The sequence below is a fragment of the Lonchura striata genome, chromosome 24, assembly GCF_050655825.1.
Source record: "Lonchura striata isolate lonStrDom1 chromosome 24, ASM5065582v1, whole genome shotgun sequence".
NCBI classification, from domain to species: Eukaryota; Metazoa; Chordata; class Aves; order Passeriformes; family Estrildidae; genus Lonchura; species Lonchura striata.
Genome location: NC_140726.1, coordinates 9,558,117 through 9,575,796, shown reverse-complemented (window position 1 = coordinate 9,575,796; position 17,680 = coordinate 9,558,117). Strand labels below are relative to the sequence as shown.

Genomic DNA, 17,680 nt, shown 5'->3' with positions numbered 1-17,680 from the left:
CATAAAGCGCCTTTTAATTAAAACAATTTAAGAAAAAAAGGCCCTTTTGAGGAACCTCTGAGAGCAGGAGCCCCAGTGCGGGCAGGGAGATGCTGGGATGAGCTGAAGTGTGGTGAGGGACACTGTGGAGACCTTTCCAGCAGCTTGGCTGACAAGGTAAAAACGGCAGCCAAAAAAGATTATTCCCCTGCAAACCAAAAGCACAGCAAAGGCTGATCTTCTGTCTCATCTCCAGTGGGAACAAATCATGCTGTGATCGCTTCCCAGCATCTGCTCTGTGGCGAGCGGCTGAACATCCCTGCATACCGAGGGAGAGGTGCCCATGGACACTCATGGGGTGCTGAGCTGATTCCGTGCCCAGGCACAGGATCTGCTGCTTGCCCAGGGTGGCAGCTGGGGTAAACCAGGCACAGTGGGCATCCAGGGAGCTGCCACTCCGACACAGCCTTCCCACTGCCACTCCAGCTTGGACGATCTGTCCTCCATGAACCTGCTCTCTGCAAAGCAACTAAACTGGCTCATCTGCTGAAGCAGCTGCTTTAAGCACGCTTCACTCCATATTTTTCTTTTTTTTTTTAGAAACTTTGCGCCCAGTTCCGCTCGGTTGCATTCGGAGCAGCCAGCAGCAGCCCAGCCTGGGTGGATGAGTGCCTTGTTGACATCTGGAACAGCTGAGGGGCACAAACATGCTGAGTTATGGCTCTGTAATGTGCTTCCAGCAGGATTTTACATCAAGAGGTATTTTTTCTTCATCATCATAAATTAAGGTTCTGGAAAGACGAAGCCGTGTGTTTGTGCTGGTGGTGGCAGCCTCCGCACCGTCCCACCGCTGCGGAGACAGGGCTGAGCCAGAGCCTCGTGCCCGATACATCCCGCTTGTCTTCCCTCTGCCTGGCGCCCTGCCGAGCGCAGGGAGTGAGGGTTCCCCTCAGAAGGAACTCTGGCCTACAGCCTTGCCAGGTTTGCTCAGCAGTTTGTTAAGTGTGAGTTCGTCTGATGAGATGTGCAGGGCCATTTTTCTCAATTGTTCCTCTTAAGGATGACCCCTGCAAGGTGCCAGCCCCAAGTTCATGCTGTTGTACACGTGGCTAAATACATCTCCAATCTCACACATGGCCTGAAACATTCCTCCTGCAGCATCTTCTCTCCTTGCCTCCAGCACCTCATCAAACCCCTATGCTCCAGCAGCACGACCCAGCACCAAGAGCTCTGCCTGAGGCATGGCAAAGCCCAAATTCACCGCCAGCGGTTTCGACACTGCTCCCAGCAAACTTGTCTGCGTGCCACCAGCACAGAACAGCCCCTCCACATCCTGTCCCTCGCTATTTCTTGGGTAATTAACAAAGTGTCAGGTCTATGGAACAAGGAATAATTCCCCAAAGCAAAGGAGAAACTTGACCTTAACAACCGGAATCTGCTTTAAATGCTGTCTCCAATTCACCAAAGCTATTCCTGCCTCCTATCTCTGATTAAACCAGAAATCACAACTTTATTGCTGAAGAGGGAACAGTTGAGATGGCAGGAACTGACAAAATGCCACATTATTTGCTAATCCTAATATGTTATTCTTCCTCAAGATTTGCTTTTCTCAGCACCAATTCAATTACAGACGCTACAAATCCTTCTGACATTTAATTCCCTCTTGTCAGGGCGCAGTAAATGTATACATGCAGAGCTTTCCCATTAGGATGTTAATATATATTGGAGCAAGCTGGATCCTGGCCTCTCCAGCGAATCATCAGGAATTTTCCTATTAGGTTTTGTTTTGGATTTAGTTGTGAATTTTTGTGGGTGGGGCAGAAGGAAGGAGGGAAAGGCAGGGAAGGAACAGACATCACAACACGTTGTCACCAACATGCCCCCTCAGGGCTATTCTGCAGCTACGGTGCACCTTGGCTGAACCATTTTTGGGCCGATGCTTTGCTTGGCACCAAAGCACCTTAAAGGAAAACTGCAGTGGTAATGGTACAATTCACTTGCCAGAGCTGAACTCATGCAGGAAAAAAAAAAATCAATTTGTCTTTCCAAGTGCTGTGCTGCTCCCCCAAGGGACTGGCACAGCTGTGCCCCACAACAGGGCACTCCAGGCTTTCATGGGATGCAGTACTGGGCCTGTCTGCCCGCAGTGCAGATCACTGTACAGCAGCAGGAGTGCTCCAGAGCCTCTTCTAGGGTGGCCAGGAAGAGACTTGGGTAGCTTGAAATTAATTTTTGCTGATTATTTTTACCAACTGCTCATGTAATCAACAAAACAGTGATTACACTGCTGGAATGGCAGCCTTGAAGTTTTCCTTTAAACAAAATGTGTGGCTCAGCAAACAGCACATAGACAGAAGAGAAAGGGGTTTGGGACTGGTTCCTACTCATCACAGAACTAAGGAACTAATTCCAGAGGTTAGGAGCAGTACGGAGCAGATGCTGAGCTGGGGATTGTCCATCTAAGTATTGATAATCATCATCTGCAATTCACACCTGCAGGTTCTCAGCTATGGGGCCTTTGGGGACTCTCTTAAAAAGTGAACGTACTAATGATCTCCGGGTTTCTAACATTTCTGCCAATGTAAGTGCTAAAACCAACTTTCCATGGGCTCTCAAGAAAAATGTTGGTGATGGTAAGAGCAGCACTCTGATAGTATGGGTCAGTGCTTACACTGAGGTTTAGCAGACTTTTCTGCTCCCAACTTCTCAATGAAAAGGTTCCACTCAATTCCAATTTAATGAGGCTTTAAACATAGATGTATCTATGAATATTCCACTCTTTTTGTCAGCAGCAGCATCTCAAGAGTAAAAGCAAGACTGGGTTGGACCGGGCTGCCTGTATTTTAAATCTCCTTTCTACCCACACTAACAGCTTCAGACCTAGTAGGGTTTACCTTCAGTGCTCCCCATGCTCTCAGCAGCGGGTCCCGCGAGGCTCAAGCGGCGGCTTTGGGCTCACCTTGGTGACAGGAGCCCTCTGCACACATGAGCATCCTCGAGCACCCGGAGGCAGCGCCTGCGTCCGGGGACCTCCTGCAGCCGGGCCGAGCCGGCGCCGCTCTGCAGCGCTGCTGCACTGCTGCTGCTGCTGCCAGCAGCTCCTTCCCTGCGCCCCAGCGCCCGCCCCGGCCCCTTACGGCTCTCTCTTGGCTCAGGAGCAGCAAAGGTAGCACTGGGAGATGCAGCCTGTCCTGCTGGGAAAGCCCAGGTTTTGTGGAACGCCCGCTGTGCGGTGCTCCTGACGCCTGTCCTTCCTCCTCACCTCCCTCCAGCTTCACATTAGAGCAACTGCAACATTTTGGGGTGTTTCTGGACAGCCCTGACCTTCCTCTACGTGCATTTCTGCTATAAAAGCAGAGAACAGAGGGAGATTTTAATGAAAATGTAGTTAAGACATTATTTTTGGCACACGGGGATTTATTGCTGCACTTGCACAAAAATTTACCTTCTATTTCTGGGTGAAAATTAATGTCAAGCTCCTGACACTGGACAGCGTGAGCTGAACTTGTGGGCAGGAACGAGCTTATACACACTGAAGCTCCTAAGCTTCTCAGATGTGCAGATAACATCTGCACCGCGGCAGGGGAAAAGAAAACTACGCCAATGGCTTTGAAGAATTCCTAAACAAGTGATCTCTTCTATATCTGGTTACAGTTTAGTTCATTAAATGATTATCATATCATTATGTCTGAAGATCCCACAGGTCATGATTTGGATGCTTAATGGCCTTAAATCACTTGAGCACTCCTGAAAACCTGGTGAGCCAATTATTCCTTTTCCCTGGAGGTAGGAAACCTCAGGATTGCACTGACACCTCCCAAATGAATCTGGGGTCAATCCTTTTGTGGAATAGTTTTTGAAATGACAGAGCAGCACTGGAGGTTGGACTTGGCAGGGGGTGCTGGTGGAAGAACAGGCTGCCGTTACTCTGAGCACTATAAAGCACTTAGCCATGACATGGGAGGACAGAAATCACTGCCTGCCCATGACAGGATGAGCAATAATGTTATTCATTCCCACAGCGTGGCATGGAGCAGGCTACCCCTCCTCGAATTTATTGAGGGGCCGTTAAAGAGCAGTGTTAACCTGCCTGTCGTATCGTAATTGAATTTGGTCTAAATTAAACCAGAGAAATTTGAGGAGTTCATCCTTCTTCAATCAATAAGCTCCCCTTCAGTGACCCATTTCAAGATCCCTTTGTAAAAAATAATGTGGTTTGTTTGAATAAATGTGCTCACCCTGGCAGAGCTCAGACTGCACGGCTGCTCCCACAGACTCCTCTGGGGAAGGGAGCCATCGGCCCACCAGCACCCCTCTGCAAAGGCGGCGATCGTTTTTGGCCAGGGAACCGTTCCCTGTTTCACAGGAGGTGCCAGTGCTCCGCAGCAGAGCCAGGAGAGCTCGGGGAGTGTCGGGGCAGGTCCCTGGAGCGCCGTGCCCGGAGCCCACGGCAGTGTCTGTGTGTGTGTGTGTGTGCACCTGCACGCTCAGGTGTGCGCGACACACACGCGCTCAGGTCTGCCCTCGCCACGCCCGGTGCTGCAGGAACCTGCCTGCCAGCCTGTGCCAGGCTGGAACGAGGAACTGAGGTGCCAGGCCAGCCCTCTCCATACCCCAAGGGCTCAGGACGTGAGGAACAGGAGGACTGCGAGAGGCACGGACACACAGAGCGAGGACGGCTCTGGACTCAGGCTACCTGGGCGGGAGGCAAGGGATGCATTACTTAATTGCACAGTCGGCAGAGCCTCGGCTGAAGCTGTGGGCAGGACAGATGTACCTGGAAGGAACAGCACACTGAGCAAACACGGCAGCAGCCCCCGCCCCGCCACGCCGCGGTCCCTCGTGGGGGTGGGCCCGTGCCCGGCATCCCTCGGGGTGGTGCCGAGGGCTCCCAGTGCCCGCTCCTGCTGGAGTGGAGGGCAGTGCTCCTGATGGAGAGCCCAGCTCCAGCACTCACCTGGCCCACCCATCTGAGAGCCCCATGTGCTTTCCTGGGCCAAAAACGTGACCTGGGTTCCGTCTCCCGGCATTCCGAACAGCAGCTATGGGCAGAGGCCACTGTGTCTGTGGCAGAGAAGGGCCTGGGGCTCTCTGCAGTGCCTCCCCCATACCTGACCGGGAATGATCACCCTTTGGGCAGGCAGGAGGATCCTAAAGAGCAACAAGCAACATTTTGGAACTCTTAGGGAAAAAAATCAGTAGCCAAACCAGAAGCTCCAAAACGGCTGCTTGGCAGCACATGACAGGTGCTTGCTGTGGGCAGTGGCTCTGCCTGAGCTGCGTTCTGTAAAGCTGGGGGAAATTTTGGCTTCCACTCCAGACTCAGAAAAAGGACTACACTGAGCTGTGTGCTCCAAGCTGTGTGCTACACTGAGCTCCTGTGCTCTGGGCAGCACAGGCTGGGGAGCAATCACCCATTCTCGGCAACTCCTTTCAGGAATCTTTTCAGGTTCTTCTCTTCATTCACCAAAAAATGTATTTTTCCTTAAAAAATAGAATTTTAAAAAGCAAAAGAACTTACTAGAGCAAAACAATTTTTCCCATCCACTCAGGGATGTTCACCAGAGCCCTGGTGTATCTTACCTATGGGATCTGTCCCGGGCCTGCAATAGCAATTGTTAGCATTGCTCAATGTTAGAAAACATCCAGAATGAATCCATCATTTCTGACCTCTTGGCCACAGCACACCTGTAGTGGCTTATGGGATGAGATGGTCCCGATTTCGTTGCGTGAGGGAACCATTTGATGGAACAAGATGAGGACTCAGGGGTTTTTTGGGGTATTGTTTTGCTCCATGGTGAACCCCTGAGACGAACAGCACTGGGCTCCAACCCCCTGAGCTGGGCTCTTCCCAGGGGGACAAATGGCTGCTCCTGCCCTATGGCCAGGACTGCACCCTGTGTTGGAGCAGCTGTGCACAGCCACAGAGCCTGGCAGGTACCAGGAGTCTGCAAGGGGGGGCAAAAAAATATAGGTGCATTTCTATAAGAAAATGTGAAGAACAAAGATTTAGGTTTGTACCACTGGTACAGCTCTGCTCTGAATGCACCCAACTGCATCCACTGAAGATGCTGTTATGCTTTAATCTCAATCAGCGCTAATTGGCAAGGACCAGCCATGAGGATGTATTTCTGTCCCTTCCAGTCCAGTGTGGATAAAAAGAGGCTTGAACCATTTACTTGGTTTGGCCTCACTGATGAAACAACCACCTCCTTTTTACTGCCAATCTGATGTTGGTGTGATGAGGAATCCCTGAGCAGCCACGGGTTAGTGCCAGCCACCTGTTTAAAGGGGGGTTTCACATGGCAGAGTCAATTGTTTTACAAACAAAGGTTCAACTCAACCAGTCTCCAATTCGGTGTTCAAAAAACCCCAGCTAGGAGGGAACCACAATGGTTGGCTCGGTGCCCTGCACCTCCTGCCCCAAGGATGCCACACAGAAATGGGTGCCAAAACCAAAAGAAAAAAAAAAAACAAAACCCACCAGGGAGGAGAATCCCAACAGAAAGGAGTGCACTTCCAAGCTGCAAGAGCATGGGGGGAATGGCTGTGCCATAGCGACTGCACAATGCAACATGACCAAGATGCAGAAATCAGAGTGGAACCAGTGTCTAGCGAAGGAGAGCAGCAGGTTACCTACGGACTAGCCCTTACCTGAGAGATCCCCATAGTCCAGCTCCTCGGCCGAATTGGGCAACTGAGTAAAGCCTTACAAGTAAAAACAGACTCGTTTTTCTCTGCGTTTCTCAAGCGACAAAAAACAACACACTTAAGAACTGAGCATGAATTTCTTGAGGGGGAAGAAGAGAATGCGTCAGTCACTTGCCACCGTCTGCCGGTGCGGGCAGAGCCATCGTGTGACACCAGTGCAATCGTGGCCTTTGGTACAGACAGAAATGCTCCTCGCTCCACACTGTTGGCACACGAAACACGGTACTGAGACCACCCATAACAGCATGCAGAGCCCCCAGACTCTGCCTTTTGGCCATCATGGGGACAATTTCCCAATTTAGTCCAGGCTGATTTCAGTCCTGCACACGGAGAGCAATGGAAAACTTGCCTCCAGTTTTGCACCCAATCCAATTAGCTTTGGTCATGGTGACAAGTCAGGACATTTACCAATGACGGAATATGAATATTGTGCAGTGCATGTCATGGCCTGTTTGCAGACTGTGGGCTGTGTCCTCTGCCAAACTTGGATAAACCGGCTTTTGTTCATTTGCCCAGATGTGATGGATTTATGGGAAAAGCAAGTGTCCTCAAAGCTGTAAAGCAATCAGGGAGGCATGTGGTCATGGCCCCCACAGGCAGGCAGCGCTGTCTGTGAGGGCATTAGTGCTGCTTGGTTTGGGAGTCTGAGAAGTGCTGGGTCTGCAGGCAGAGCATCCCCGGGTGGACATCTCAGCACCAGTGACAGGGCAAACCAGTGCCAGGAGGCCACCCAGACTTACTGAAATGTGGGGTGGGGCAATGTTACCCCGTGGGCTGTGACTTCCAGGACTCACTCTTGCTGCTGGCCACTAAAAGCAAATGCATAAGCAAAGAAAAAAAATTCCCATGAAAGAGATCCCACATGCCTGGGCACTGGGGAACCTGGGATCATCAGCTCACAGACTGCTACCAGAGCTGATCATTAAAAGCCAAGCTGTGAGTGCAGTATGGTCAATGTGCAGACTTAACCCCACTGCAGAGCAGCAATAGGTATATTTTTATATATACACTGCTCTTTAAAAATGAAACTCATTTTCAGTGGCTGGTTTTTAAATACATCAAACCAGGAAGCTATGTTGGTATTACCTCCTGAAGTGGGAAGCCATTTAGATTAATAGCAGGAAATATGCTTGTGTGCCACTCCTGGGTTTCAGGGAATCCTTTTCAGGAGCCTTTTTCCTATAAATGATCTATAAATACAACAGTTGACTCACAGAACCATCGGCCATGCAAAGATGCACTTGGCAGAGGAGCCCTTCAACTTTTCTCTCTCCAAAATTGCTTCTGTAGAGAGTTCCCTTTCAAGGAACTACATTTTCTCACTGATGAAAAAGGGCAATGTTGCATTTTTTATGAAGCAAAAAAAAAATTAATCCTTTTCAGAATAAAATTTGCAACAATTCCACTTCTCCCTGCACCTGGGACACTCACAAATGCCACCGGCCAGTGTTAAAACCTGTTGTGAGGCATTTAAATAGGTGGTAAATTATTTCTTGATTTTTCTCATTAAACTTTCATACTGGCTACTAAAGCCCCTTCTTTTCACTTCTGAGGGGATGAACTCGAAGTCTGCCACTTCTCCTGTCAGAGAAATGAAAGGGAACTTTTCACTCTGCTCCATTTCCCTGGAAATGATAAATCCTTGGCAGGCAGAGCCGGCACGTTAGTGCGTCCTGCAGCTCCACAAGGTGCTCACACGAGCACCAGGCATCCCGGGCATTTCCAGGTTTCTGTGGGTTCCCACGCTACATCCAGTTTTTAAGGAAAAGCCAATTTCTCTCCCGTCTTGGGCTCTAAATAAGCAATTAGGGATTCCGTTTCATGCCGCGCGGACCCGCAGCGCGCGCAGGCAGCGCTGTGATGTTTTATTCAACCGCCCCAAGGATGGGAGCTGTAAAATAAATTGAGGAACGGATTCACTATTAGCTGCACTTTAAAGTAGGGCATTTCCAAGAGGGAAGGAGGCAGCTGGACTGGCAGAGCTGCTTGGTGATGGCAGTGCAGAAAGCACTTTTCTGTGGCAGCAGGCAGGATGTATGACTGGCCGGGCTCTGGTGCAGCCGGGCTTTGGCTTCAGCCAAGCAAACTCATTTTCAGGGACTGACAACTGTCAGTAAAAGGAACAAGCGCATAAAACAATAGTGTTACCTATTCTTGTACCAAACCTGCTAAGGCCACAATTAAAAACCCACACAGGCCTTCAGGGAAGGATTTCCAGCCTGTAAAATAATTTACCTGCTGCATTATGGGCCAAGTGTTTTCTTATCACTCTTCATTTGTGACTGGGGTGTTTTCCTTATTTTAACCTTCACTCCAGGCTTCCTGCTTTGCCAGCTTCAGAGGAGGCTTTTCCAAATGGCTAAAAACCCTACTTTTTCCATGAGAATGAGCAGAAATTCTGCCTGTGCTGAGGCAGCATTGCCTGGTTCTTGCCTTGCCAGGGGAGTGGGGAGCAGCCCTGAGCCCCCCATTGCTGAGCAGATGGATGGAGAGGGCCTCAAGCACAATGCCCTGTGCAGGCAGCACCCACACCCTGGGGAATCACTCTAAGCATTTAAAGCCCTCTGCTTACAACAGGGTAAGGGCAGAAAAAAAAATTTGAAAAAAAATGGACATGAAGTCAGTGTGCCCAGGGTCATGGCTGCTTAGAGATATCCTGCTTGTGTAGGGGGCAAACATGAGCTGGGTGTCTCACCTGAGGGGCTCCACAAAGGCCAGCACCTTGTGAGGGGTGAGCTCTCTGGCCACTGAGGGGCAACGGGGGCCAGAACATTAAAAACTGAATATGGTGGGGAGAGGGGCAGGGAGGAAAATGGGAAGGGCATGGCAGAAAAAGCGCTTTCTCCCCAGACTGAGTGGTGCAGATACTCCAGGCTGTTACGCTCCCGGTTCCACCGAGTTCTGCCCGTATTCCAGCTCAAACAGTGGGACCTGTGATTTCAGCCCCACGGGCACCCTGACCCCATGGGGGCACACCGAGAGGGAGGAGGCTGAAGCTGGGAAACCCCAGCTTCACCAGTGGGGTGCAGCGGAAGCACAAGCCTTCCTGCCGGCCATGACCATGCTGTTATTGGAGCTCTGGCAATGAACAGTGCAGAGAAAGGAGAAAGTGCATCAGAAAATTCACAGTTAAGCTCTCATTTTTCAACAAAAGAGTTAACAACGTTCGTGCGTTAGGTCACTCATGCATCGCTGCCGTCAACTCCATTCCGTGAGGAAACGGGAATGGCAGGGCCTTGGCTGCTGCTGGGACATGCACACACACACAGGACTCCTTCCCCCCAGTCCTCTAGGATACACTCCAAAACTTTAAATGGCTCAAAACCCTCTTTCCCCGATTGAAGCATTGTGCTGGTTCCACACAGGCCTTACATTCCATTTTCTTTGCTAGCAAGCTCTTTTTTTGGGTTGTTTTTTGGTTTGGTTTTTTTTTTTTTTTTTCAGTTGTTTTGGTTTTTTATTTTTCTTCCCCCAATTCATTTTATATCGTTTTTGGAGAAAATCCATTTGGCTGTATTCATGCCCATGCATTTCTAGTCATTCACAGACATGCTCACTCCCATCGGACATCGGAAAGAACAAATGGCCAACATACAGAAACACCTGGTATACTCCATACACACTCCAGCAACACAAGCTTGGAAAGAAACGCAGAGTCTTCACGGGAAAAGCACCCCACAAGGGCAAGCATGGGGTAATCAGAACAAACGGGCTGGTTTTAAGGCAGGAAAGTTTGTGGCAGCTTGTTTGACTGGGATAGGTTGTCATTTCAGCTGGCCACCTCCCTGGCAGCAATCCCCCCCCTGGAGGGGGGAAGTCCTCGAGTTATAAACAGGCTTTTTATGGCTTCCTCAGAACAAAGAAGGAAAGACATCAGGAATTGCTTTAAAAAATGGGGCACGGGTTTGCCATGAGCATCTGCCCAGCTTGTCCTCATTGCAGAGTCCAATGCATGTCTACACTGAGCCTTTCCTGATGCAGAAACACCTAGAAAGGATGTTGGGAGTTGTGCCACCATCAGGGCTACCTGATCTTCTCCAAATTTAAGAATCAACATCTAGCCACAAACATGTAGCTACAAAATTCAGCAATGCTGGCTCTTGACATTTAACACACACAGGGAGATCGACACACAGACAAAACACAAGTGTGCCCAAAAATTTCTGATCTTTACACCAAGTAGGAAAATGCATCCAGGTAGGTAAATAATTTGGGATCAGAAGTGCAAGCCCCTCCACTTAATATGGCACACTGCTAATGAATGATTGATTCACTCAGTCCTGCCTCTGACCTCACCCAAGCAATGCCTCAAGGGGAGCAGGCAGGAGAATGGGGTGCTCTGTGCTAGGGATTTCTGTCAGTAAAAAAACAATTTATCAGAGTTAAAAGAAACTAGAACAGCAAAGTCCAACATGGATTAGCTGTAATTAAAAATTGTCAGAGATTTTGGTTCTTCAGCTGAAAAGTAAGCATGTGCCAAAAAAATGGGATGCTCAACTTCCAGCCCGCAGCGTGTACGTAGGCTCGCCGGGGAACGGAGGAAGCTCAGGAAGCTGTCAAGCTGTTAGCTAGACTGCCTCGAGCAGACGAGAAGGGTTACTTTGCTAGACTGCTATGCTGAGAGGAAAGTGTTGCTATTTGTTTTCCCAATCTCCTTCTGCAGTGTAATAACGCAAATTTCCCTGCCGACCTTGGAGGCGAGCGCTCCTCTGCGGAGCATCCCAGAATCCCCAGTGCTGCCCTGTGCCAGCAGACCTGCTGGATGCCCTGTCTTAAAAACTAACTCAAAATGCAAGAGAAATGCTCAAAAATCTAAAAGGAAAAAAAAAATCTAAAAAAAGAAAAAAAATTAATTTCTTTTTCATGTGTGAAGTGACTCTCTCAGTTAATGGGTGGAGAACCAATTGGCATCGCTTGGACCTGGATGCCACTTCCACGGGGCTTGTGCTTGCCTGGCACCAGGATGATCAGCTGGGGAGCTCACAGCAGAAATGACAAGAGCAGACAGACTTTCCAGCCTTAGAACCTGTGTCGTATTTATGAGATGAGTCCACCTGAAACACAGTTTTCCCTTGAAGACTCCAGTTCCCTTTTTGGCTTCCCCTTCCCAGGCTTGTCTTGCCACTCAGCAATGCTGAGAAATAAGATAAACAGGAATGTGATACCAACCGTGAACTGCTGGTTCTGTCGTCGCCGTTGTGTCTACACACGGGAACAGAGGATTGGAGGAAGGGAAGAAACAGGAGGAACAGCATGCAAAAAAAGGGAAAATGGAAAAAATGGAACAGATAATATATGAGCAAGCTTTCAAAGAACATTGCGTGACAAGCAATAATAAAATGAAAGGCAAAAAGCATTTGAAGTGAGTTGCACTGTTTAGAAGACATGCCTCCAGTTCAAAAGCTATGAGCCTGAGGAAAACAGTAAATTTTTCTCTTTTTCCAGGTCCTTGCCAGAACAATTACTGGTGGTTGCAAAATCAGGGGAACAGGAGACAGGAGAGAACACTGACACCAACAGTTTGGTTGGTGAGGACAAAACAGAAGCTCCAGAGCAGAATGAAGAGCTGAGCCTTGGCACGTCGCTGTTACACACTCAAACACTGCCTCATCAGAGCACCCCTGGCCAGGGAACAGTCTGCTCCTGCCTCTCCTCCAGCTTCCCAGCCACCACCTGCACGATGAACCATTATTTTCAGCATAAAAGATGTTCTAGAACTGGCAACTGTGGACAAACATTACCAGTCCCTCTGCTGGTTGAACAGTTATGGGTAATTAAAATATCCTGGATGTCTTTTCGCTGTTAGTCTGAAGCTGACTGTACTCCACATGGACTACATCCCACTGGAAATTTCTTGGGGGGCACTGCCTTGCCAATGGAGAGATGCTCTGTCTCTTCCAGGAGTTTGCAACAGGCAGTTGCAAAGTTGAAGGCTTTTACTGACAGTTATTTCCTGCACACCAACAGGTCTAAACCAAATGTGACCACATTACCCGATTTACTGCCTTATTCAGTAGCTGGAGGTTGTTTGCTTTCCACCTGGAGGTAGGTATTGTGTGGCAGGGCTCAGTGGCCGGGGCGGGCAGGCTCCCCAGAACGTGTCACAGAAATGTCCCAGCCCGGCTGGAGGCAGGCAGTGTTTGAGTGAGAACAGCGCGGGGTGAGCAGCGCTGCACCGCGTGGCCCTGCGCGCAGCCCGGAGCTTGGGTTTTGCAGCAAGGACAGACAATTCACAGCGGCCTTTCCCCTCGGTGACATGCTGGCAGGCAACCTGGGACGGGTCCCCTGCGTGGGCAGAGGCAGCAGTGGAAACAAGGACCTGTTTCTTGGCAATTTAGATGAGGACAGCCCAGGGCTGAACTCCTGAGGCAGCAGCAAAGACAAGAATTGTACATGGAATACACAATACTTACAGATACAAAGGTCTACATGCTTTAATTATAGAAGCAAAACAAATAAACCCTGCACAGTTTAACAAACTGTACCAAGATTTGCATAATAGATTATCAAGCCATCATTAGCCTGTTTCCACTGCCAATGTAGGCTGTTCTCATCTTGGCAACCAAATCTCAGGCACCCTCAAGGAGGCCAGCTCCTGTTCTCCTGCAGGAGCTCTGGGGGCTGCAGGGAAAACCTTCCAAAGCCAGGAGGAGACCAAGAGTAGGGCTTTGCTTTGGTTTCGGTTAGCAATCCCCATTTGTTTTAACCAAGCAAATGGTGGAAGGGGAAATGGTGCGGGAGGTGGGGGGAAAGCCATTGTTTAGAAGGGGTTGTAAAACTGAGTATTAATTCCTGAGATAGCATCTTGGCATCTATAAATAGTCTCAATTTACTGTCTTCCTGAAATAAAAAAAGTTATGTCAGCTTTTACAATAAATAGAGAATCTGCTGGAAGCAAACTTGTATTGATGTGCTGGAAGAGATTATTAGTCAAGGAACAGTGCAAACTGGACAGTGCATCTCGCTTCCCCGTCTGGGGACAGAGATCGACAGGTTACACAAAATAAAGTTCTCAAGCGGTTGTAAGTGCGAACAAATATCCACGTCAAACAACATGTTGGCTGCAGCTGGAATGACAAAGTTATGATTAGCAAATGGTTTGGATGGTTGCAATAGGAAACACAGACCGGTTAAAGTTTAGAGTGAGCTTTCGGGGAGTCCTGTCCAGCCCCAGTCTTCTTTGGGAAGGAGGACTGCACACACCAGTGCTCCGTAGGGAATGACCCTGTGCTCAAGACACGAACGTGCTGACACCGGGGTGTTTCTACATCATCACGTGGCAGAGGAGAGAAAACTGTCACTGTCACTGGTGCTTTGGTACCAAATCAGTGCATTCCTGCAGATCCAGGTGTGTGACCCAGCCCCACCACTGCTGCTCCTCACCTGGGAAGGGACATCCTGGCCCTGCAATGCTGCTGCTCACACAACCTGTGTGTACAGCCACACTTCTGTGTCAGAGCAGGCAAAGAGCACCCCAGGGATCAGCCTTCTGCCCCAAGTCCTACAACAAAAACCATCTCTTTTCCTCAAATGCTGACCAACAGGAAGTCTATGATACACTCCTGACTTAACTAATGTTGACCAAAACCAGGGAAAGGCTCTGCCATCACAAAAAAGCACCGTTCTGGTCCCAGGCCATCAACATCAACACAATCACCCAAGGCTGACATTTAAAATGGAAAGCTGGTGATGAAGAAGGGGCTGGTCTACCAGGTGCAGCAAAGGCAAGAGGATGTTGAAATCACATAACCAAACAGACTCAACTCAACATGGTATTTTCTATCTTAGTATCAAGACTTCTCTTCCCAATGCCATTTAGGAAGAGAACTAAACACACTCTTCAGGAAAAGCAGAACAATGTCAAGGCATTCCAAAAGAGTAAGCATTGGCTTCTACAAAGCTCCAAATTTCACTTTATTGGGACTTCTGTGTAGCACTGGCCATAAAAAATAAATATCTGCCAGCTAGGACATCTCAGATGACACCCAAGCTCTGGGCACTCACCACCCCATTGGGCAGCTACACAAGGGCACACACACGTATGCACACACGTATTTATAAAATTGCTGCATGGAGGCAGCTGGGCAACATTTCTCAGAGTTATGAGCTCCACCACTGAGCCTCCTCATTTTCTCAAATGGATTCTCTCCAACTTCAAACTGTTTGCAGAGTGTGACAGACCAGGCCCTTTAAACTTGGCCGTAATTAGTCCACAGCCTCAAACAGAAGAAGCACGATGGAGGAATATTAAAACCCCAGCAGCAAAATTACACTCCCCTGGTTGAATGCTGCAGCCGCAGTGCTGCAGCCTCGCAGAGGTACTCGGTGCTGGGGCCGAGGAGCACACACAGAATTACAGCAGCACATCCACAAAATAACAGCAAAACACGCTGCTGCCTTTTAAATTTAAAGAGGCTTTAGCAAGTATAGATATCCATTCAATATATTGCTTTTTAAATTGCTTTCTGAACTGAAACCAAAAGCCAATCTGATCCCTGATGCATGGAGCTCTTATTCTTCCCGATTTTCCAGACTACTTCTCGTGTACTGACCGGGGCGAGTGTGAATTCCTGCACGTTGCTGCCTTCGCAGCAGCCTGGGGGAACAGCACGCAGCACTACAAACGGATCCCTGCTTTGGTTCAGGTCTTGGGGCTCATGAAAAGGCCTACAAACCCCGTCCCAGCGCTCCCCTGCATGAAACTTCTGCAGAACACCAGCACAGATGTCACATCCCACAGCAGTGCGTGAGCTGAGGGGTGATGGGGCTCAAACCCATCCATCCTCTCCCTCACCACACGCTCCTCCAAGGACGGATGGAGATGTCCCTTGCATTCCTGAACCTCTGATCTGCCCTAAACAGTGCACCAGGCTGGTGTTGAGTGCCCCTGGAGTGGTCCAGAGTGCTGCAATGGGCCCTGGGGACAGCTTGATTAGCAGACCAGATGTTTCACAAAAATCATCACAATTTGTATGGATGTTGTGTGTGACCAGAACAAAAATAGGCTGAAATTAGCACAGTGGCTCCAGCCATGCTTTTGCATGTTTCTCCATACAGATTTGGGAGGATTTGGGTTTGATTTCAAGCCCAAGCTTGCACACAACCCATGCTTCTGCTGAGCAAGATGATGGTTTGTGCACTGCTTATGCTGTGTCACCAAAAGTAAGGCCACGTATGACAGGTCCTGCCTGCTACTGGCTGGACATGGGACTGAAAGACTGGAATTTTATTTCATTTTATTTCCTGTCCCAGGCCTGTCAGGTCTGCCTTTAGCCCCTTTAATGCAGACACATCCCGGATAAAAATGTCAGAAAGGTGCAGAATCATCTTTAAATTAACTTGACATTTTACCAGGGACAGGCAGAACCTTTAACAGAAAGCAGAAGTTAAATAATAAATAATTTGGGGGAACAAATCCCTGGGCTGCATCCCTGCACAGCGTCATCAAGCACCTGAAGGTGTCCCAGCTCGACAGTGGACTGGGAATGCCGAGAGCAAACCGGAGCCCGGCTGCGCCTGCGCCGTGCCAGCCTGGGCATCTCCACAGCCCAGAAAAGCCAGAGACTGTAGGAGAGCCCAGACAGCCTGAAGCTGACCCCTCGGAGCTGACTGGGGAGCAAACGTGTTTTTACAATGAAACCCCACGAGCAGGTCAGCACTGCAGCAGTCCCAGGCAGGAGCGGCCGCAGCTGAGCCGACGTCGCCATCCTGCCAGGACGCAGCGCTTTGGTCGTCCCCACGCTGCCTCTTCACCCCTCACCAACCCCTGCAAGGAAACCTGAGGAGAGGAGGGCTGGGACTGCATTCTTCTGCCCACCAGCCACTGGGATTACTGCTGGAATAAACCCTCTGCAACTGCAGCTTTCACACCACTGGCTGGAATTAGGAAAGGACAAACTTCTAATGAGAATAAAATATTTTTTCTTGTTTTAGGGAAGTTTTTAGACATGTGAAATGCTCTGAAAACCTGCAACTTATTTTTTCTCACAGAGTTCACATTTCCATGTGCTGTTATTTTTCAAGCACCTGGGATGACACAAAGGTGCGCTCCTCAGGAGACAGTGCCTGCCGTTGTGGGTGACAGGAGAGTTCCACCACCATGTGCCCTTGCTCAGGAGCTGGTACTCCCAACTCAGCATCAATTCTCAGCTCCTGCTTTGGAGCTCAGTGGCTCCTGCACACCTCCAAGCCAAAAACAGCTTGCTCCTGCTTGTACAAATCCTGAGCCTCAAGGAAGGAACTCGGAGCTGTTTCCACAGGATAGGCTCAGTGCTTTCCACACACATTCACTGAAGGGCCTGAAGCACCTCTGGGAATTCTCAAGTGAAAACCACTGTCCCCTGAAATACACAGTCACACAACACCCCCACACCTGCTGCTCCAAGGGATCAGTGGGATTTAAAATATGCTCTAAATGGGCATTCCAGGGGGGACACTGGGAGCCCCCAGCCTGCTGCTGCAAAGGATGGAGAGCAATGCCTTTGCAGAGCCAGCAGCATCTGCTGCAGTGCTGGCAACACTGGCAACCTGCGTGTGTCCCTCCCAGGTCTTCACCAAAACTGCTGCCAAGACACCTGTGCAATTCCACCTGTGGAGAAAGCGTGGGAAATGCAAATGTGCAGCTATGAACGACGGTGGGTCCTGGGAGGCGGGTGTGCCAGGGCCTGGGACAGGCAGGTGAACCTGAGATGAGGGCTGGGCTGTGATTAAGGACCTTTATTTCCCAGGAAACAACAGCTGCCCAAGCCCAGCATTTCTAGGAGCGACTCCAGGGTAATTCAAATGATGCTGTTTGCTCTGCTGTATCGTATTGTACATCTTAATGAAGAAAGCCACAAGGACAATTTAACTGATAAAAAAGGGCTTGGCAGTGATAACGGCTGAAACACCAAAGGATGGCCAGAATATCAATGCTGCTGGAGGATACGTGGAAAAGATCAAGCTGTCACGCAGGAAATCTTTTCAAGCACCTACACTGAAGTGACAGAGG

At 49.5% G+C, this 17,680-nt stretch overlaps 1 protein-coding gene across 16 annotated transcripts in view; it reads right to left on the bottom strand.

Annotated features, from left to right (window-relative positions):
- The window catches only part of CADM1 (cell adhesion molecule 1), a 132,893-nt gene that overhangs the window by 3,939 nt on the left and 111,274 nt on the right, over positions 1-17,680 (bottom strand). For 4 of the 16 annotated variants that reach the window (XM_085560329.1, XM_085560331.1, XM_077788043.2 and 1 more), the window contains 2 exons: positions 11,860-11,892; positions 6,634-6,687 (listed from right to left, as the gene is read on the bottom strand). The exons of 2 other annotated variants lie outside the window; for them this stretch is intronic. In XM_085560329.1, the coding sequence (XP_085416455.1) occupies positions 6,634-6,687; positions 11,860-11,892 (87 nt within the window). Of the gene's footprint in view, positions 1-4,675; positions 4,757-6,633; positions 6,688-11,859; positions 11,893-17,680 lie in introns of all 16 variants that reach the window. 10 more of the 16 variants (XM_085560330.1, XM_085560333.1, XM_077788044.2 and 7 more) reach the window with 5 other exon arrangements.